This window comes from Panulirus ornatus, chromosome 18 (genome assembly GCF_036320965.1).
Source record: "Panulirus ornatus isolate Po-2019 chromosome 18, ASM3632096v1, whole genome shotgun sequence".
Classification (NCBI taxonomy): domain Eukaryota; kingdom Metazoa; phylum Arthropoda; class Malacostraca; order Decapoda; family Palinuridae; genus Panulirus; species Panulirus ornatus.
Window position 1 is genome coordinate 55396202 of NC_092241.1, and position 23817 is coordinate 55420018.

Genomic DNA, 23817 nt, shown 5'->3' on the forward strand with positions numbered 1-23817 from the left:
GTTTGGTTCCTTTGATGTTTCAAGACTGGATAGGTACACTGTCCACTCCCAAGTCCCTCTCACGCGCACATATTCCTGCAGCTTATCTCGCTCGGATGATATTCCCATTGGGGCCTTCCTTCACCGAGCCCCATCCACGTTACTTTGCATTCAAACGTGCAGCATACCCACTTTGGGGTTCGCCTCTTATCTCCTCTGAAAGTGGATACGACCCGCAAACCTAGGCAGTAATGAGTCCAGACTTTCTTCCAAGTCCTTTACGTTGTTGATGAAGAACAGCATTGGACCGAGGACCAAGCCTTGTGGCACACATACCTTGATGACTCCAACACATGCCGGACTTTATTCAGTTTGTGCCACTAAGTTGGATCCAGTAACATACCCTGCTCCTGGAACCGCTTGGATCCAGTAACATACCCTGCTCCTGGAACCGCTTGGATCCAGTAACATACCCTTGTCTCATTATCACGTTTCGGGTTGTAGGAGATCACTGTCCTGGAAGTTGTAGGAAGTTACGAAACTAATTATTGGGTCTGGATCCATGTCATCGGTGAGACGAGTCGTGCTGGAGGTTCTCTTGCTCACGACCTTTGAGCACGACGGTACGACCCCTTAGGCTCGTCGTCGTAAACGACGGTACGACCCCTTAGACTCGTCGTTGTAAACGACGGTACGACCCCTTAGGCACGACGGGACGACCCTTGAGTATGATGACGTCATTTCTGTTCATAGCATCTGTATTCACTGAAATTAATGCGTGTGGTATACCCTGTTTCCAGTGGTTAATCAGTGTAATATGAACTTCATTTACCCTAATTTATCAAGTGTAACATGAACTTCAGTCCCACTGGTTAATCAGTGTAATATGACCTTCAATCCCACTGGTTAATCAGTGTAATATGACCTTCAATCCCACTGGTTAATCAGTGTAATATGACCTTCAATCCCACTGGTTAATCAGTGTAATATGACCTTCAATCCCACTGGTTAATCAGTGTAATATGACCTTCAATCCCACTGGTTAATCAGTGTAATATGCCCTTTCTGTCAGGTAGGCACCCCCTTCATCTTGACGTCCTTTCTCTGCACTGGTCGACCCTATTCTTCCTTTTTCTCTTTAGGGGGAAACGAAAACATCTCCAGAGAACAATATAATCTCCAGAAAACACAAGAAACCTTTAGAGAACAGGAGGTATCAGAGCTTAGGAGATCTCTCGAGAGGAGGAGACCTAATGAGGACTTAAGGTCCCCACAGAGCGAGAGAACCCTGGAGAACAAGAGATGAACCACGGAGAACAGATCTCTCGAGAATAGGTCCACAGAGAGCGAGAGAACCCTGGAGAACAAGAGATGAACCACGGAGAACAGATCCCCTGAGAATAGGTCCCCAGAGAGCAAGAAACCCTAGAGAACAAGAGATGAACCACGGAGAACAGATCCCCTGAGAATAGGTCCCCAGACAGCAAGAAACCCTAGAGAACAAGAGATGAACCACGGAGAACTGATCCCCTGAGAATAGGTCCCCAGAGAGCAAGAGACTCCTTGAGAACAAGAGATGCCCCAGAGAAGAGGACATTCCCCAGAGAAGCGGATATCTGAAAGACCATAAGATTCCAAGAGATAAGGAGTACCCCAGAAAACACGAGAACCTCGTAGAACAAGAGGCCCCACATAACAAGAGAGATCCCCAGAGAACAGAAGAATCCATGGAAAACAGATCAGAGAAGACTTACAACTCCCCAGAGAACTGGAGGTCTCTCTGGAGGTCCTCGGAGAAACAGGAGAGCCCTAGAGAGCGAGGGAACTCCCCAGAGAACAAAAGATCTCCACCCCTCCCCCCCGAGAAAAGTTAAAAAAAAACACCCCCAGAGGGAGTTGGTTACCGCCAGATTAAGGGCACAGAGAGGATCAGGCGATATGGGAAGACTTACAAGAAGTTATGTTCCTCACCTGATCCTTCCCCTCCATAAGTCACCTACCCACTCCCCATTTTCTTTTTTTACCACCCCTCCCATTGGTTGTTACCGGGTGTGTGTGTGTGTGTGTGTGGGTGGGTGGGGAGGGGGGGGATGGATAATCTACTCTCCCAAGTGCCATTAAAATAGATACGAGGTTGTGTCCCATTGTGTGGTGGATGGTGAGTCTGTATGAACGAGGATTTTGGGAGAGAGAGTTGTGAGGATTTGTATATAGCACTGTCTCTCATTCCTGTGTGTGTCTGTCTCTCTCAGTCCTTTGTGCCACTCTCTCTTAAAACACACACACACACACACACACACACACACACTTACCTTAACAAATTCTGTGGTAACATAGATTAGGAAACTGAGTTCAGTTGCTGGACACCCCTGTAGTGTGGCCAGAATAGGGTTTATCCTCGTCAAACCCATTACCACGACAATCAACCACACACAGTCGACCATACACAGTCAACCACACACAGTCGACCATACACAGTCAACCACACACAGCCGACCATACACAGTCAACCACACACAGTCGACCATACACAGTCAACCACACACAGGCGACCATACACAGTCAACCACACACAGCCGACCATACACAGTCAACCACACACAGTCGACCATACACAGTCAACCACACACAGGCGACCATACACAGTCAACCACACACAGCCGACCATACACAGTCAACCACACACAGTCGACCATACACAGTCAACCACACACAGGCGACCATACACAGTCAACCACACACAGTCGACCATACACAGTCAACCACACACAGCCGACCATACACAGTCAACCACACGCATTCGACCGTACAGTCGACCATACACAGTCAACCACAGACAGTCGACCATTCACATTCAACCACAGACAGCCGAGCATACACACTCAACCACAGACAGCCGACCATACACAGTTGACCATATCTGTCCACTCGCACATTTCCTCACTACTCCCCCTCCTCCTCTTCCTCCTGTCTCCCGGAGCCACCTTTCCTCACATTAACAGATAAATGAAAGCCCGCCTCTTTTCACCTCGTAGAGCAAGAGAATTTTCTGGCCTCTGCTGCCCAGCACAGGGTCGCCGAGAAGACGAAGCGATGATGCACGGTGCAGGTAATAAGAGTTTTTGTACACCGTGCAGCATCAGACGAGGGAAGATGTGAGGGAAAACATGATTGAATTATTGATCGCTACAAGCAACATTCCATCTTAACCTCCATGGCTGGCTCCTACCCCACGACGGATACAATCCTGAACCAGATACATATTTCCTCCTTGGTACATATTCACTACCGCACGTGTGTGTGTGTGTGTGTCTGTGACATTACGTTTTGTAACTGGGGTTACTTTTGATGTGAATCCAGTCCTGGAGTGATTATAAGTAGCTAATACTACTGGATTGTTTAGTAGGCGAGAAATGAACAGATAGAAAGAAATCAAACGGGCTGAAATATCAATAAGTGTGATAAGGCATGGATGATTAGCGTGATAAGGCATGGATGATTAGCGTGATAAGGCATGGATGATTAGCGTGATAAGGCATGGATGATTAGCGTGATAAGGCATGGATGATTAGTGTGATAAGGCATGGATGACGTAGCGAGTAATTCAATAATCATTTATGTAGGCAGCATCTACAGTGTTTAATGATGATAATCATTCCGATCAAGAGATGAGAGAGAATGATTACAGGAGCCACGGATAGAGACGGTCACAGTCTTGAGTGAGATACAATGGGAGAGAGAGAGAGAGAGAGAGAGAGAGAGAGAGAGAGAGAGAGAGAGAGAGAGAGAGTTTACCTCCCCTCCTCTCCCCCCCCCCCCCCCCCCCCCCCCCCACAGCTGGCGGGGGAACTAATGACGAGCTGAAATCCTTCCTAAGGATCGTCCGTCCACTTTACCTAAGTTTGGAAGTGGGAGGGAAAAAAGAAAAAAAAAAAGAGAAAGACTAGGATCATCGTCAGCAGGCTGGTGGTGGTGGGTTGCCGTGGGCTGCAGGCCAAGACTTGACGGAGGCGGGGGGGTGAGAACTGCAGGATGATTAGCGTTCATGTCCTGCCAGGAGGGAGGGGAAGAGGGGGAAGGGAGGAGGAGGAAGAGAGGGGAAAACAAGTGAATTCTGGAGCTCGTCGTCTCTGAATCGGCTCGAGGGAGGAAGCGAAAGGATGGCGCCCGCTTGGCAGACCCCCAAAGACTTGGGGTCGTAAACAAGTTTTGGGGGGAGGGGGGGGGGAGGGGGGATTTTAGTTTCGCCAGTTTGTTGGATGAGGCAGAGAGCCGTGAACCTGTGAGGGGAGAAAGTTTAAATAGGGGAGGGGGGTACGTGTGCGTCTAGACTAACCAGTACTTTCCCGGTAGGGGAGTGTCGAGGAAATTTAACTGAGAGAGGAAAAAAAAACAGAAGACTTACGTCATTAACAGTGTCATTACGTCTCCACCTGTTTCCTCTCCATTAGCGCCGATTACCTTTGAGGAGACTTCTCACACGACGATGACATTAGTTCACGTCGAAGCTAAAGTCGCCGCCGTAGGTCAAGTGGGGAACGAGAAGCAGAGGTGAGGTGGTGTCCAACCTACATGGGGTCCTTTTGAGGCCATGTCATCATTCGTCAAATTCACCCACCAGTCCTGTCGTCTCTCGCGTTGTCACAGAACAAATGATAACAGACACCCTAAGCCTGGCTGACTTACCCACTTACCAAAGACTTTTTTTCACTTTTCTTGACCCTGCTGTCTCCAACAGTAGTGTTGGACTGGGTAGGAGCCTTCTGTGTTGTTGTCCTTCCGTCTCTCCGTGTATAGTGGGGAGGAGGAGCCATCTTTTCTACTAGCCTTTATCCATCTATACAGAGTAGATATTTAGAAGACAATCTCTGTCGTCCGTCTAATACCCTAGTCTTTCATCACCAGGTCGTCTGTTCCTCTGTCATCCCAAAGTACACCAAGGAAACAGTCCCCCTTCATTATTTACTTCCACCTGCTGTAGTCGACATAAATATTGTCTCTTGTTCTTACAATCCACACGGTTTCCTGTGTATGTTATCAGGTCATCCACATCCCTCACCTCGCAACACACACACACACACACACGTACGATAGTCACAGTGTCCTCTGTTATCTGTCCTATACAGATGATGATTGTATAGGAATGCAGGTTGTACCTCGGTTTATGTAGCAGATGACTTGTGTATGTGGAAAATGCAGTAAAATTATGCAATGAAACAGCTTGAAGGCTCCTCCCCAACCCACCACTATAGATGGAGGCAGGATAGTAAAACAGAAGGCTCCTCCCCAACCCACCACTATAGATGGAGGCAGGATAGTAAAACAGAAGGCTCCTCCCCAACCCACCACTATAGATGGAGGCAGGATAGTAAAACAGAAGGCTCCTCCCTACCCACCACTGCCTTTTCCACTGTAAGATGCCGCTGCTCAGACCCGGCATTTTTGTAGTGGTTTTCTGAGGATTTGTCTCCGGGTTGTGTTGTGTTGTTTTCATGTCCTCAACTCCCACGTCATGCCCGTGAGCGGTTACATCTGCCGGTAGTGGAGTAGGTGTGAGTGTGTGTTGTGTCCCCGTGTAGTGGGTCTATGTGTCGTGTGTGGTGGGTCTTTGTGTAGTGGCTCTTTTGTGTCGTGGGTCTTTTGTGTCGTGGGTCTTTGTGTAGTGGCTGTTTGTGTAGTGGGTCTTTGTGTCGTGTGTAGAGGGTCTTTTGTGTCGTGTGTAGTGGGTCTTTTTGTAGTGTGTCGTGGGTCTTTGTGTGATGGGTCTTTATGCAGTAGCTGTTCACGTACTGTGTATCGTTCTCTGTGGTCGTCGATCAGCTTAGAACCCTCTGTGTCTCCTGACCTCTCATATGATGACCTTGCGTGACCTCACCCCCCGTGTGGACGGGCCTCGGCTTCGTGAGATAAACCCTCCATATTTCCGGCTCTTTTCCCCGTACCATGGGGCCCCGAGTCCTCATCAAGGCCATATTATCAATCGATTTCATGAAGAAAAAAAAGTATTAAGAAATATAGATAAGGGAAAGAGGGAAAGGATGGGATAATCTGAGTTATGACAGAAGTGTTGGGTCTGTATGTGGCACCCAAGTCGCGAGGGTAGTGTGGGGGGTCTGTAGTGCTCTGATGGGTAGTGTGGGGGGTCTGTAGTGCTCTGATGGGTAGTGTGGGGGGTCTGTGGTGCTCTGATGGGTAGTGTGGGGGGTCTGTGGTGCTCTGATGGGTAGTGTGGGGGGGTGGTATGTGGTGCTATGGAGGTCTGTGGTGCTCTGATGGGTAGTGTGGGGGGTCTGTGGTGCTCTGATGGGTAGTGTGGGGGGTCTGTGGTGCTGTGGGGGTCTGTGGTGCTCTGATAGGTAGTGTGGGGGGTCTGTGGTGCTATGGAGGTCTGTGGTGCTCTGATGGGTAGTGTGGGGGTCTGTGGTGCTGTGGGGTCTGTGGTGCTCTGATAGGTAGTGTGGGGGTCTGTGATGCTGTGGGGGTCTGTGGTGCTCTGATAGGTAGTGTGGGGGTCTGTGGTGCTGTGGGGGTCTGTGGTGCTCTGATAGGTAGTGTGGGGGGTCTGTGGTGCTGTGGAGGTCTGTGGTGCTCTGATGGGTAGTGTGGGGGGTCTGTGGTGCTGTGGGGGTCTGTGGTGCTCTGATAGGTAGTGTGGGGGTCTGTGGTGCTGTGGGGGTCTGTGGTGCTCTGATAGGTAGTGTGGGGGGTCTGTGGTGCTGTGGGGGTCTGTTGTGCTCTGATAGGTAGTGTGGGGGTCTGTGATGCTGTGGGGGTCTGTGGTGCTCTGATAGGTAGTGTGGGGGTCTGTGGTGCTGTGGGGGTCTGTGGTGCTCTGATAGGTAGTGTGGGAGGTCTGTGGTGCTGTGGAGGTCTGTGGTGCTCTGATGGGTAGTGTGGGGGGTCTGTGGTGCTGTGGGGGTCTGTGGTGCTCTGATAGGTAGTGTGGGGGTCCGTGGTGCCCTGATGGGTAGTGTGGGGGGTCTGTGGTGCTCTGATGGTCTGATGTACTTGAGACAACCTTCGTAGTGGTAATATTCCCAGCCCCCTTCCCCCCCCTCCTCCCTCCCTGCAACATTCATGGTGCCGTGGACCTTAACCCTTAAGGGACAGGTCAAAGGTCACGGCGTCATACCCAGAGAAGGACGTACCGTCGTGCTCAAAGGTCGTACCGTCGTGCTCAGGAGGCGTATATAGTCACGCTCAAGTGTTTAGAAATGAAACGCCACTTTCTCACGAAATGTAAACAGGAAGTGCTGAAGCAGAGACCAAATGTCAGATCAGAAGAAATAAAAAGAAGAAGAAGAAGAAGAAGAAGAAGAGAAAAAAAATAGGACACTCGATATCGAAAATCTGGAATTTTTCTTCTTTTAAAAACCCCAGTTAGGTTTAGGTACAGGTGTACTGACGACCTACACGCGTACTATCCCACTGAACCATATATTCCCATGTCTTCAGCCGTTCGTCTGCCATGGTCAGCGCTCACTACCTTACCTTTTCGAGCCTTTGAAGAGAAATGTTTTGTTTTTATTTATTTTTATTAAGATTCTAGGTGGCCGTGAGGTCCATTGGTGCTCTGGATTCTCAGTGGCGTGGACTTAACATCAGTGGTATTGATCGTACTGTCTGCTGGGGGTACTTAGAACTGGATAAATGACCAAACAGGGGTAATTAGATCTCTGGGCGTAATTAGATTATTTAACAAGTTTTTTTCCAGGAGAGAGAGAGAGAGAGAGAGAGAGAGAGAGAGAGAGAGAGAGAGAGAGAGAGAGAGAGAGGCGCCCCTTGGTAACGAGTTACCGGAAAAGAGGATCGTGGTATTGGTAGTACCAAGGGAATTGGTGTTGGTAACGAGTTACCAGGAGAGAGAGAGAGAGAGAGAGAGGATCATTAGTATTAGGGTTATAAAGCCAGATAAGAAACAACCAGAAGAGGTTATTATTTTAGGGTAATTAGAATGTGTACAAATAAAAGGTAACAGGATTACATTAGAAGTGACATTAGGTATAGTAATGTGAGCCTGATGGACTTTAGAAATAAGGGTATCAGCAGTTAGCGTTCCTGATCGTGATGCATCCACGGGCCGGCCAGGGTCGAGGGCATAGGTTCGAATCCTAGTTTGTGACTGTCGGCCCACAGTCAACCCAGCTGTTCATCCGCCCGTAAGGGGCTGGTCGATAAAATGGATACCTGGCTCAGGCTACGGTTTGTGTGTATATATATATATATATATATATATATATATATATATATATATATATATATATATATATATATATATATATATTTAATGACTTTAGCTATAACACTATATCTATGAGGCTGCAGGTATTAGACTACAACCATAAAACTATAACGAAGTATAAACCTATAACAATTAGACTATAACACTACAACTGTGAGACTACAACGTTATAAGACTAGTAATAACAGCACGATCATAAGCCTTCTGGTATAAGACTACAATCACAAGACTAGACATATAAGACTATAAGAATGAGACTATAACACTTGTGACCCTTATAAGAATTCCACTATAGGATTATTGCTATATGACTGGTGGCTGACACTTGACACTTTCACTATGCCACAGAGAGATGGGCATCACCTCGCCCATGTACGTGTGTGTCTGTGTGTGTACTTAAAGCTGACCAAGTGTCAGCCAGGGGTGTCAGCGAGTGTCTTATTCTCTCTCCTGACGACAGGGTATCGCTGACGTACCGCGTGACGTCAGCTCACAAGATCAAGCTGACGGACAAGCAGCTCCTGCAGTGGCTGACGCCCATCCTGCTCATCGTGTTGGTGTACCTCGGGGCGTGGACGCTGAGCGCCACGCCAGGCACTGACGTAATCACTGACTACGGTGGCCTCAAGTTCAAGCAGTGCACCTACGATTGGTGGGACCACTCCCTCGCTATGGGTGAGTATGGTGTGGGGGGACATGGGGCAGTATGGGGCGGGATATGGGGCAATGTGGTAGGGGGACATGGAGTATGATGAGGGACATGGGGCAGTGTGGTGGGGGGACATGGGGCAGCGTGGTAGGGGGACATGGGGCAGTGTGGTAGGGGGACATGGGGCAGTGTGGTAGGGGGACATGGGGCAGTGTGGTAGGGGGACATGGGGCAGTGTGGTAGGGGGACATGGGGCAGTGTGGTAGGGGGACATGGGGTAGTGTGGTGGGAGGACATAGGGCAGTGTGGTGGGGGGACATGGGGAAGTATGGTGAGGGGACATGGTGGAGTATGTATGGTGAGTGGACATTGGGGAGTTTGGTGGGGGGGACATGGGGCAGTATGGTGGGGACATGGTGGAGTATGTATGGTGGTTGGACATGGGGGAATTTGGTGGGGGGGCATGGGACAGTATGGTGGTGACATGGGGGAGTATGTAAGGTGAGGGGACATGGGGAGTATGGTGAGGGGACTTGGAGGAGTATGGTGAGCGGGGAGGACATGGAAAATGGTAGGGGGACATGGTGGAGTATGGTGAGGGGACACGGGGGAGTATGGTGGGGGAGGACATGGGTGAGTATGGTGGGGGAGGACATGGGTGAGTATGGTGGGGGAGGACATGGGTGAGTATGGTGGGGGAGGACATGGGTGAGTATGGTAGGGGAGGACATGGGTGAGTATGGTGGGTGGACATGGGGGAGTATGGTGGGGGAGGACATGGGTGAGTATGGTGGGTGGACATGGGGGAGTATGGTGGGGGAGGACATGGGTGAGTATGGTGGGTGGACATGGGGGAGTATGGTGAGGGAGGACATGGGTGAGTATGGTGGGGGAGGACATGGGTGAGTATGGTGGGTGGACATGGGGGAGTATGGTGGGTGGACATGGGTGAGTATGGTGGGGGAGGACATGGGTGAGTATGGTGGGGGACGTGGGATTACTATGATGAGGATAATGGTGAGTATGATAAGGGACATGAGTGATTACTGCAGTGTCTCACGTGTGTTTGGTAAACGCTCTAACAAGTCTTTCTTCGTGGAAGAGAAAGAAAAAATAGAGATTATAACAAACAAAGTCTTATAAATTGATATTTTCTGTCTTGCAGACTTTTATATCAAACGAATACATTCTCTAGCCTCATTTCAGTCACCTATTATTTGTTGCAGATATTATTTCGACAAATAACTTTTTAATGTGGGAAAATGCTGACACACACACACACACACACACACACACACACACACACACACACACCCTCACACTGGACATTGTTGATATATGTGAGGACTTTCCCAGCAGCTGACCACGAGCACCTGGTGTTTCTCCTGCAGGAGAGGTGCTCTTCCTGATGTGGGGCGTCAAGGTGTGCTTCAGCGTGCGTAAGGCCGAGAGCTTCTTCGACGAGGCCAAGTACATCTCGTGGGCCGTCTACAACATCGCCGTCGTCAACATCGTCATGGTCTCCTTCCAGTGAGTATATCGGGACCATTGATGCTAGTCCTGATTCTCACACGGACAGAACCACTTTATTAGATTATCATATCACATCTCGCCTCGCTTTGGATGACGTTAACATTCTTTCGTCCTCTGACACAGATGTAATCTACCCTCTGACCCTCCCTATCAATCCTTTTCGTACCGTCTAACAGATGTTTTGCTACAAGCAAGGCATATAGAGAGGATGGCACCACCTCCTTGTGCTTTGAAAGACTGTGCAGCATAACCTGCGCCTGTGCTTGCTCGTCTATTTGGACTTCACACCTGTGCTGACTCGTCTATTTGGACTTCGCACCTGTCCTTGCTCGTCTATTTGGACTTTGCATCTGTGCTTGCTCGTCTGTTTGGACTTCGCACCTGTGCTTGCTCGTCTGTTTGGAATTCGATTGGAAAACAAAAGAATTGTGACTGTTCTAAACCTTCCAGCTATTGTGTTCTTTGCAGCAATTACCAAGGTCTTGAAATCTCTTCTCAATATCCTATTCCTTCAAGGATCTACTTCATCATTATGGGTTTTGTATGTCGAGTTAAAGGCAATCCGACTTAGCTTTTCAATTATTTTTTTTTCCACCATTGTTACGTCGTCTCCAGTCTCTCTGTCATGTCTTTCAACCGTGTCGAACCGAGTGCAAGACTTCTGCTCTGTCTCTAGAAATACTTTTTCAGTGCATATTTTGGTCACTTAGGCATCTTCATATTATTAACTCTCGCTTCCATTAACACATGACTCATTGGTTGTCCTAGAAAACATTCTCTCTCTCTCTCTCTCTCTCTCTCTCTCTCTCTCTCTCTCTCTCTCTCTCTCTCTCTCTCTCTCTCTCTCTCTCTCTCTCTCTCTCTCACACACACACACACAAGCGTCCTCCGCCATTCAGCCACTCGCCTACCGGCAAATCGTCGAGGTGTTTGAGAATTGGCATTTCACACACACACACACACACACACACACACACACACACATGCACACGCAGGATGTGGTGGGGCGGCCCTTGACAAAAGGAAGCCAATATACCTCTCGCCCGATAACACAGTACCTCATTCGTTATACACACACACACACACACACACACACACACTGGCCGTCCATCCTCTACCCAGAGCGGTGGAAGGAGATACCAGCCTCCGTGGCTAAGGTGAGGTTGACAAAGGCGCTGTGGTCATGTCCTCAGGGTTAATGATGATGCTTCTTCCCGCTCGCTGGCTCCAGGAACGAAGCCTGGGGAGGAAGTGGCTCTGGCACAACGCTCCACGCTTGGGGGAGGGTGGTTCTCTCTCTCTCTCTCTCTCTCTCTCTCTCTCTCTCTCTCTCTATATATATATATATATATATATATATATATATATATATATATATATATATATATATATATATATATATATATATATATTTCCCCTTCAGAGATTATGATGCCTTGCTAGTGTGTGTGTGTGTGTGGGTGTGTGTGTGTGTGTGTATCAATTATATCTCCATTAATCATCTAAAGTCTTCCATAATCTCAGTTCCCAAAAGAGTTACGAAAAGCAATTTATAATAAGTAATGGTGAAATAGGTAGCTGCATTTACTCTAGTCTTTGCTACAAATTCCAGTTTATACACTCGAATGTTACACGCCGTTATTCCCTTGCTAAGACTTATATAATCCCCCCCACCCCCATATATTGCTTGAACCCTTCAGTATACTGCTGACACGCCTCCCCTGCACTCCCCTTAGCCTTCTCCCTTGCCACCATGGGCTTCGAATATGGTGGTGTCATCCGCTCGTCCCATAAGTCTTAACTTTGCACCTCCTTATTAGAGAGAGAGAGAGAGAGAGAGAGAGAGAGAGAGAGAGAGAGAGAGAGAGAGAGAGAGAGAGAGAGATGCCATTACGACTGCGTAAGCTCCCCTTATTTTTCTTTTCCTCCCAACACTCCTCATGTCGTATAGTTTCCCTCTTGCTGTACCTCGTGATGCTTTCCCTGTGTCTCGTAGGTTCTCTGCGCTTCCTCGTTATTTCAGCTTTACTCTTCTCTCTCCATCTGTCCACTGGTGAAGATTTAAGTCACTGATGCTTTGAGATTTCTTATTGTTGTACTTTAGATTACTGCAACTTTCTAGCGACAGATAAACTCCCAGGACCCCCTGTCGAAGACCATCAGGTCTGTTTGTTATGCGTCTTTCCCATGTCCTCCCAGGACCCCCTGTCGAAGACCATCAGGTCTGTTTGTTATCTGTCTTTCCAATGTACTCCCACAACCCCTCGTCAAAGACCATCAGGTCTTTTTGTTATGTGTCTTTCCCATGTGCTCCCAGGACCCCTCGTCAAAGACCATCACGTCTGTTTGTTATGCGTCTTTCCCATGTCCTCCCAGGATCCCCCGTTGAAGACCATTAGATCTGTTTGTTGTGTGTCTTTCCCATGTCCTCCCAGGACCCACCGTCAAAGACCATCAGATTCTCTGTTATCTTGCTCACGCACGACTCGTCTCTCCCTCACTACAGCCTGCTGATCCTACCCAAGGCCGGGCCGGACATCAAGTATCTTCTGGGGTTCCTCAGGACTCAGCTCAGCACCTCTACTACTGTTCTCTTGATATTTGGACCGAAGGTGAGGCATCCTCGAAGTCGTGAGTAGGTCGTGGTGGTGATGTGGTGGTGTCTACTGTTGTGGTGTGTACAAGCAGGGAGTTTGGCCGTACGTGTGGATGTGTGCATGTGAGTGTCCCTGTGATTTGGATGTATTATATATGAATGTATGTATGTATGTATATATGTATGTATGTATGGTATGTATGTATGTATGTATGTACGTAATTATGTATGCATGTTTATATATTAAGTATATGTATGTATGTGTTGATGCTATGAGTGAGGATGTGTGTATATACATTTGTGTGTGTGTGTGTGTGTGTGTGTGTGTGTGTGTTAAATGTTTTATTATTTTCATTTGTCTTTCGTTATATAATGACGTTTCTCAGGTGTTTACAGAATACAGTCTATGTTCCTTCCGATTCCCAGGTATCCACGTCTAGAAATGACCTACACTAATGATTGATAATAACAAAGAAAACGCATTTTTATTTTTTTTTTTCCTTTGGTAAGTATTCTTCTAACTTAAATTTCTCATGGTTACCCAGCTCCCAAGATCTCTCCACCTAACCCTTCCCTAATGCTTCCACGTCTAAAACCCTTTCCCTTCAGTCAACTGTCCCAAAAACCCTTCCCACCCACACCCACACACCCACCCACATCCACACACCCACCCACACCCACACACCCACCCACACCCACACACCCACCCACATCCACACACCCACCCACATCCACACACCCACCCACACCCACACACCCACCCACATCCACACACCCACCCACACCCACACACCCACCCACATCCACACACCCACCCACTTCCAAATGCCTTGCCCCCTGCAATTCGTTCCTCCAGGAAGCATTTTAGGAAAAATATTGATACACGTCTATCTGTAGCCTGAGTGATTTCAGTGCTTGCAGACACATAAATATATATACTTTTTTTTGACCACATGACGTGTTATCACAAAACATAATAATCTCATATTTTATTATTGGGTTATGTGATTAAGTAGCCTAATGCAACTGTGTTAATCATGTTCCGTACGATTACACGTGTCTGTGTTTCGTAGCTTGTTTCACTGATCATGTTTCATATACATTTGGCTTAATCGTGTTTCATACACGATTGCTTTAATCATGTGTCATATACAGATGAATTGATCGAGCTTCATGTACAGTTGCTTTAATCATGTTTCTTACACAGTCACATTAATCATGTTTCCTACAGTCCCATTAATCATGTTTCATACAGTCCCATTAATCATGTTTCATACAGTCCCATTAATCATGTTTCATACAGTCCCATTAATCATGTTTCCTACAGTCACATTAATCATGTTTCCTACAGTCACATTAATCATGTTTCCTACAGTCACGTTAATCATGTTTCCTACACTCACGTTAATCATGTTTCCTACAGTCACATTAATCATGTTTCCTACACAGTCACATAAATCATGTTTCCTACACAGTCATATTTATCATGTTTCATACACACACAGTTACATGAATTATGTTTCATACACATACACAGTTACTTTTATCATATTTCATATAGTTACGTTAATCATGTTTCACATACAGTTGGATTAATCATGTTTCATACACAGTTGCATTAACCATGTTTCATATACAGTTACATTGATCATGTTCCACCCTTATGTTACCTGTTTCACACACACACACACACACACACACACACACACACACCACACAAACCTGTGTCTGCTGCATTTCTGTGTTGATTGTGTTTCTTAGTAAAGGTCAGCTGATATATACTGCCCCGTTACACACTAGATGTTGGTGTTTTACCTTACAGTGGAACTGAACCTCTAAATATCAAGATACGACCCTTTGGGCAAGATAGGACGTGTCTTGGGTTACGGCAGTACGACCCTTTGTGGACGACAGTACGACCCTTGGGATATTATGGTCTGGCCTTTGACCTGACCCATAATAGGTCTGGCCAAAGGCCAGGTCATCATGCCCAAGGGTCGTACCGTTGTGTTTAATTGTCGTATCGTCGTACTCAAGGGTAGTACCGTCGTACTCAAATGTCGCACCGTCGTGCTTGAGGGTCGTACCGTCGTGCCCAAGGCTGGTACAAGTCGTACTCGAGGGCCAATCTCTGTGTGCCGTTTTCATCACTTATAAAAAGTGCACACGGGAGCAGTTACTGCCTAACCCCGCGATTGTAACTTCTCCTGAAGTAATGGTAATAGAAATAGCTTCTCTCTGTTCCCTCCACACTGACGGCAATGTCTCTTGATCGCTTTTCTTTTACCAGACAGACTCGAAAAGTCCAAGACGGACCACCACCCCAATGGTCTGTTGCTGTTTGCATTCATGTATATATATTCCTATGAGTCCACGGGGAAAAATGAAACACGACAAGTTTCCAAGTGCACTTTCGTGTAATAATCACATCATCAGGGGAGACACAAGAAAGAAATATAAGTCAGTTGATCTAAATGGCGTCCTAGCTTCGTCTCTTCGATGTATATCAACTGACTTATATGTCTCTCTTGTGTCTCCCCTGATGATGTGATTATTACACGAAAATGCACTTGGGAACTTATCGTGTTTCATTTTTCCCCGTGGACTCATAGGAATATACTTGATGCACTCTCCTTGCCGGACGAGGGGACACTTCGAGTATGACACTTGGGGGCCTTCCACAGGAGGCTGCGAGGCTTACACGTATCTGTATCTCTCTCGGTTACAGTTCTACCGCATTGTGCAAGGTACTGGAGACCAGTACGACAACAGGGCGCGGGCCAAGGGCGTGACAGCGAGCTTCTCCCTCAACGGCCTGGGCGTCATGAACGACGAGCCGGCCGACCTCTCCCAGGAGAACGAGGAACTCAAGGTAAGTCAGTCCTGTGTCAGGTTGTACGTACTAGAGGTCCTCACTAGAGTGGTTGGTCTCCGTGTTTGTGTGGTGGAGAGGACTGGAGGAGATGGTCTTGTGATGTCATTAAAGACGGTAGGTCAGGTGAGGGGCTTTTTTTTTTCTCTTTTCTTTTTTTCTTAAGCTTTTATTTTTCCTCTAAACGTTTCGGCTTGCGTAGATGCCGTCCTCAGGGAGACTGGCTCAGATCCAAAGACACGAGAGTATATACAGGCGTCCAGCGAGGTGAGGAGTGGCCTACGGGGATAATACAGTCTTGTGCCTATGTATCTTACTCGGTCTTCTGTGATTAATGCTTCTTCTGCGCAAGCTGAAACGTTAGAGAATTAAAGCTTAATACACACACACACACACACACACACACACACACACACACACACACACACACACACACACACACACACACACACACACACAGATACACACACATAAGAGAAGTTCCATTTCCTGCCTTACAGAAGCAGTTTAGTTTGCACACATCCAGCCTCTCGCCGTCTGGTGTTATCCACCGAAACCAGTGCCCACCATCCACAGCCAAACCCCACAGACCACTCCATGGTTTGCAGTAACTCTCATGTACCCTGCTTAGCCTGTGTGGTAGCGCAGAGACTCGCACCACCCTTACCCCCGACAAATACTGCATCGATCATGTTCATTTCCATCCTGTGCACGTCTCTCTCCGTCCTGAATATTCAGAGGCCGACACTTAATGTTTCATTCAGAGCCAGAATATCCACCGTCAAACATAGCCACCTGTATCTCCCTCCTCCTCCTCCTCCTCGACCAGGTTGCGACCACGTTCATTTAGACACTCCAACGTGAACCTTCTGGGGGTAGATCCTCACTTAGGTTCCTCCTGCGTCACCGTCTTTGGAGAGGTAAATCATGCGAGAGGACGGTATCTGAACAAGACGATATGTGTGTGTGTGGTGTATGTACTGTACGGTGAAGGGAGGGTTTCAAACTCAAGGGGCCCCATCCCCTGAACATTCTCTAATGCCACACAACCCCTTGATGTACTTACGTTGTCTACAGTAACCATGTCCTTAGTCGTTATATTCCCATTCATCCACCACTATTATAAGAATATTCATTTCCCATTTCTTTTGCGACAAGTATGTGGCATAATGTTTTATGTCCTCTGGTTTGCTCTGTCCTCGCATCTCTCCAAGAACTGGTTCGCTGCCCACGTCTTCGACCTGTATCAAAAACCTGAAGGATGTGTGTGTGTGTGTGTGTGTGTGTGTGTGTGTGTGTGTGTGTTACTGGACTCCTCGGCCGCCATCTTCAACAAGGTGGTATCATCGTCAGCGGACAGATATGAATACAACCTTGTCGAGGACTTTCCCTCAACAAAGGGGCCCACGTTACCCAGCTCCCGGCGTAGGGCGCAACCTCAAAGCTAGGGAATCCCAAAGACTATTTGGGTTGCAAGATTATATATATATATATATATATATATATATATATATATATATATATATATATATATATATATATATATATTAGTATGGTCTAGTTATGTCGATGCTGTAAGGATGCGAGGCGTGGGCCTCGGACGAAATAGCAAGGAAGAGGGTGGATGTGTTAGAAATGAAATGTTTAAGAACAGTACGTGGTGTGGGGAGGGTTGGTGCGAATAAGAAGCGTTAGGGTAAGGGAGACTTATGGTCGTATGTGATGAATGCATGAGAGAGCTGGCGAGGGTGTATAGAAACGGTTTGGACATGTGGAGAGAATGGCTAAGAGGGTATACATGTCAGGTGTGGAGGGAAGAAAGAAATGTGAAAACCAAAGGAGGAGGTGGAAGGATGGAGGGAAAGATGTAAACTTTAAAGGTTAGTGACCTGAGCATGTAGAAGAGTGTGAAGTTTGTAAGGGATATATCAAATTGGAGTGATGCGGTATAGAGGAGACGACGTGTTATCACTGGGATAAATCAGGGTATATGTACAAATCGGGGAAAAACCAAGGAATGGTCTGTGGGGCCTAGTTGTGGATAGGGAGCTGTGGTTTCGATACATTACACATGACAGAGAGAACGGATGTAAGTAAATTGGACCATTTCTTCATCACTTCTTCGCACTGCCTCGCCGAGCGGGAACATGGCGAAAATGTATGGGGTATATGTATATATATATATTCAGTTTACCAAGGAAGGTGAGAACTGTTCAGCCATTCGTGATCGTGGAATACAAAAAATATCATATAAATTATGGAAGAACATACCAGCTATTGAGTACACTAACTCTACAGACTCGCTGAGTACACACACAAACACACGCTGTGGACACTCCATTAGCTGAGGCTGTCTGCTGGGGCAGCTGAGACAGCTGCTGGCGAATACCATGTTGGTCAAAATACTACGTCGCGTCACAAAGGTTAGTGAGTGGGACTTCCTCAAGCCGTGTTCGTCTGTGAGTGGGTCTCCCTCCAACCGTGTTAGTCTGTGAATGGGTCTCCCTCCAACCGTGTTCGTCTGTGAGTGGGTCTCCCTCAAGCCGTGTTCGTCTGTGAGTGGATCTCCCTCCAACCGTGTTCGTCTATGAGTAGGTCTCCCTCAAGCTGTGTTCGTCTGTGAGTGGGTCTTCCCTCAAACCGTGTTCGTCTGTGAGTGGGTCTTCCCTCAAGCCGTGTTCGTCTGTGAGTGGGTCTCCCTCAAGCCGTGTTTGTCTGTGAGTGGGTCTCCCTGCAACCGTGTTCGTCTGTGAGTGGGTCTCCCTCAAGCCGTGTTTGTCTGTGAGTGGGTCTCCCTGCAACCGTGTTCGTCTGTGAGTGGGTCTTCCTCAAGCCGTGTTCGTCTGTGCGTGGGTCTTCCCTCAGGCCGTGTTCGTCTGTGACTCGTACATCGAGAGCAAATTTCCCAGCAACACTGAGCGTCTTGAGCGAGATAAACCGAGGCTCCTGAACAGTTCTGCTGACCCTGGGCGTGGGAGTGGGCGACCCAGCGAGGGGTGAGACATTGTCCTGCGTCGCCGGAGGGGACAACAGATCCGCGGCGAGTGTCGAAAGTGTTTCTTTTTCCGCCAAGTCCCGGGACTGAGATGTGGGAGGAGACTGTTGGGATAGACTGAATAAGGAAGGATCCCTAACTGAGGGAATGTCAGTGGTCGAGAAGACGAGACGAGTTCCAAAGTGCCGTTGGGAATCGATTATATTCACACGTAAGAATATCCAATGGAAGACCCGTCATGCCAGACGCAGGGGAACCATTAGTGACACACACACACACACACACACACACACACACACACACACACACACACACGAGGACCACTAGTATGCAGGGAGGTAGAGCACGGGAAGAGGGTATACATGAGATGCTTGTGGGGAAAATCACAATGCTGGGGGACGAGGAGAATGGAATAACTTACAATTGAATTTACATAAAGGAAAACAGATATATCCATATCCCCCTCCCCCAAACAACAATGCTAAATGAGTAAAGCTGTATCTCTTGGCAGGCTGCTCATCGGTGAGGGCCATGTCCCCAGACATGGACACCCCTGGTAGGCTCATTAGGCCTGGCAGTGAGGGCCATGTCCCCGGACATGGACGCGCACCCGTGGGTAAACTCGAGCCGAGTCGCCAGACATCGGCTCTCTAGATCTGTCACAGCTGTGTTGCTCTACCTCACCCCAAGTGTTGATATTTGTTAATTTACCACTACAGAGGAAGGAACTGAACGGCTGGGTTAGCTGTGCGGTGCCATCTACCCAAACCAGAATCGAACCCCTGGCAAATCGGTGGGTTATCCTTGCCACACGCCAGCGGCTGATAACCCTCGACAATATTGAGGGGAAACTCAAGAAATGCCAAAATTATTTCTAGATGGCGAGGGGAAAATACGGGACCGACCCGGTCACAGGAGGAAGTCATAAATAAAGCCGCTGACGAACTGAAGAGTAACACAGAGAAGAAGAAGAAGAAGAAGAAAGGAAAAAAAAAAAGAAGTCAAACTTCTAAGTAGGTCAACAGCAATAAAGGAAGGCGAGAAGTGACGAAATTGTGTGAGAGAAGTTGAAGGAAACGTTGTCGGGGCGGAGGCAAGCAGTGGTCCCGAGGTGAGAGAGAAAGAGAGAGAGAGAGAGAGAGAGAGAGAGAGAGAGAGAGAGAGAGAGAGAGAGAGAGAGAGAGAGAGAGACAGACAGACAGACAGACAGACAGAGAGACAGAGTTGCCCGGGAAAAGTTAGCAGGGCCAGAAAGTCGGAGGGCTAATGCATGGCTATATCACCCAGACCCGTACCTCAAATCAGTCGTGTTTCCCCATACATCCATCTCCTCTGTTGCCTCACTTCTCTCCCTTGAGACTTCCCTTGTACTACTACTACTACTGCTGCTACTACTACCACCACTAATACTACTACCACCGCCACTGTTACTACTACTACCAACACTAATACTACTACTACTACTACTACTACCACCACCACTACTACTTCTACTGCACGTCTTCTCGACTGTCCTACCATACCTCCTTCATGTCCCCAATGTACTGAGAGACGTTCATCCCATACACCTTGTAATGATTTCCTCACTACATCATCATCATCTCACGCCCTTATGCATCAGTCTACCTGGCCTCTGGATCACAACTGTACTGCCCGAGTTATCCACTTTGACTGGGGAGGAGGAGGACGAGGAGGAGGGAGGAGGGGGAAGGTATTAATCTCTGACCTCTCCTGGCCTACTTGAACCTCGCATCTGCAGACATCAGAGCTGGGGTGGGGCAAGGACGCCTTTATACAAGTCCCTCACCCAAACCAACCCTTAATTTCCTCCTCCTCTCTCTCTCTCTCTCTCTCTCTCTCTCTCTCTCTCTCTCTCTCTCTCTCTCTCTCTCTCTCTCTCCTCTCAGTGCTCCAGCCCGACAGCTTCCAGGTCTCCACAGCTCAGAATGACTTTAATCCTTTGGCACCACCACCACCTCCACCTTCCTCAAAGCCTCTCAAACGCGTCTGGGCATTTTACACTGACTCTGTTATAATGTCGCCTGATCTACATCATCATCATCATCAGAGGAGGTGATCGTCGTCCTGTTTTTATACCCCCCACATCCCCCAGTCTTGTGACGTAACGCCTCATCCATAGAAACATTAAATGACTGGAAGTACCTGTCAACCTTGACACACACACACACACACACACACACACACACACACACACACACACTCAGCATGGACAGGACCCGACTCTTTTAACAGAAGCATTAAGTGGTCTTCCACTCCCTCGACCGCCCCCCCCCCCCCCCCACACACACACACACACACACACAGGTTACCACAGACCCTTCCTGTTCACTTGAACATCTCTTTTCTAAATCCATTTATGTTTCGTATAGTTTCCTTTATATATATATCTCCCTCCCTCCCCCACTACATCCAGTCTCGGTGCATAAATCTGGTCTACACTCCACAGTCTTCCCCTCCCTCCCTAAACCCCATATTTTGTCGTTAGCCAACGAGAGAGTTTTACCAAGTGTCTTCTGACACAAGGAGTCTTTTGTCCTCCTCCTCAGTTCTTAACGATAACTTCTACTCCTTTGTACATCGATGTTGTGGAGCATTTACTGCCTCCGTCCAGTTATGGGGAAACCTGAGAGTGCTCTCCCGCGCTGCCACACACACACACACACACACACACACACACACACACACACACACCATTCTTAGCTACCTCAATTAACTTCCAAAATGGATGGTTATTCTCGCACAATATTTCCTTGCCTCCTGACATTCTCTTTTGCTCTCCTTTTATATACGAATCATCCACGTGAATATTACGGATGAATCTTTGGTGCAGAATACTCATGACTCCTACCTCGCCTAAAGCTGTGTACCTTGGCTGATTTCAACCCCTGATTCGGGTAATCCCAAAGTCCTTTATGTTCCCACACCCACAGCAGATGTTCCCACACCCACAGCAGATGTTCCCACACCCACAGCAGATGTTCCCACACCCACAGCAGATGTTCCCACACCCACAGCAGATGTTCCCACACCCACAGCAGATGTTCCCACACCCACAACAGATGTTCCCACACCCACAACAGATGTTCCAACACCCACAACAGATGTTCCCACACCCACAGCAGATGTTCCCACACCCACAGCAGATGTTCCCACACCCACAGCAGATGTTCCCACACCCACAGCAGATGTTCCCACACCCACAACAGATGTTCCCACACCCACAGCAGATGTTCCCACACCCACAGCAGATGTTCCCACACCCACAACAGATGTTCCCACACCCACAACAGATGTTCCCACACCCACAGCAGATGTTCCAACACCCACAACAGATGTTCCCACACCCACAGCAGATGTTCCCACACCCACAGCAGATGTTCCCACACCCACAGATATTAAATGTTCAACTTGGCATATATCTTATGAGATTTGCGTGTGTCCTGTTCCCTATAGCAGAGGTAGGATGTGCACTATATATACTACAGAACAAATGCTGTTTTGATTATCAATATGTACCGGTATATATCCGACAGATATAAACCAGAAAACATATTTCTAATCAAGATTACGTTTTTCAAATTATATAAACACCTGAATGTCCCATTTTGGCTAAGAGTCATATACTCTTCTTGTAATTGTACTTTTATCACTGAAGTTCTTTGATACAGTACTGTATTGTGTAGCTAAATACACACAGAGACGGACACACACACACACACACACACACACACACACACACACACACACACACACCACACACACACACACATCTGTAGTGTGAGTTAAACTGTCCTTTGTACTGTTTCATACTGAAGACACTTCTGGTCTTTATTTAGCACATTGTACCCTCGTCTTGCTAGTCACATATTTGTTCCCCGAAGTCCAGAGTCACTCCGTCACTGCATGATCAGCTGTGACGTTTTGTGTCACGTTGTATTTGTTATTTCCTCCCTGAGCGTCTACACACTTGCAGCTGATCAGTGACTGAAGTGTGAGTGGGTTAAGGTGGCACATGCTGTCACAGTTGATGAGGCCCTGGGGATGTAACTAGTCGTAAAGGCGTTGTCTCGAGTGCTGTCGCAATAGGTTATCCCCCTTATAGCGTTCAGAGGAGATACGACAGTGTTGGATATAGTGACATACCTCTCTCTCTCTCTCTCTCTCTCTCTCTCTCTCTCTCTCTCTCTCTCTCTCTCTCTCTCTCTCTCTCTCTCTCTCTCTCACCCTACCCCCTCCGGACAGGTGTTTTGATGGGGTGTACAAATACCCTAGGCTGACTCTCATGGCCAGTCATGCATAAGGTCATGCATGTCCTCTACAAGTTAAATGGGACTTGAGACTTATGAGTTAATACGGGGCCATGCACCCCCCTCGTCTTTCAGTATGTCAATTCTCTCGGTGAGCAGTGCTGCTAGAGAGAGCCATGCTCTTCCTCTCATGAACCATGGGTTCCTCCTGGGCCAGCAGTGCATGGCAACCTTTGTCCTTCGACCTCAGAAGGCGTCATGCTCCTTCAGGAATGCGAGGGAGAGGTTTCAGAGGAGGTGAGAACTGACCCACGAATATTCGTCCTGATGGACTTGAACTTGTAGTCGACACAAGGTCGGAAATCCTCTCTCTCTAGTCCGATCACGAACGACTGACCAATTGCTGACGAGGAGGTGTGAGGAATGTTTGGGACACACGCGTTAGACTTTGAAATACAACTAGAAAATACAGAGCCACTCGAAAATACAGACTAGAAAATACAGAGCCGTCAGAAATTACAGACCAGAAAATACAGAGCAACCAGAAATGAGACGTATCTCTAGGAAGCGAGTCTTATGAGGACTGTAAAATTGTAGCGACTTTCAACAACTTTGGTGAGCATACGATACGAATTAAAGGCAAATGAGTCACTTTGACACGGTGGAAAAATTGGTCTAGTCTT

The 23817-nt window shown here is 47.7% G+C and overlaps 1 protein-coding gene across 4 annotated transcripts in view; it reads left to right on the plus strand.

The window, feature by feature from the left end:
- The window catches only part of LOC139755113 (probable G-protein coupled receptor CG31760), a 424310-nt gene that overhangs the window by 396303 nt on the left and 4190 nt on the right, over positions 1–23817 (plus strand). For all 4 annotated transcript variants that reach the window (XM_071673250.1, XM_071673248.1, XM_071673251.1 and 1 more), the window contains 4 exons: positions 8682–8896; positions 10262–10400; positions 12910–13015; positions 15728–15871. In XM_071673250.1, the coding sequence (XP_071529351.1) occupies positions 8682–8896; positions 10262–10400; positions 12910–13015; positions 15728–15871 (604 nt within the window). The remainder of the gene's footprint in view (positions 1–8681; positions 8897–10261; positions 10401–12909; positions 13016–15727; positions 15872–23817) is intronic.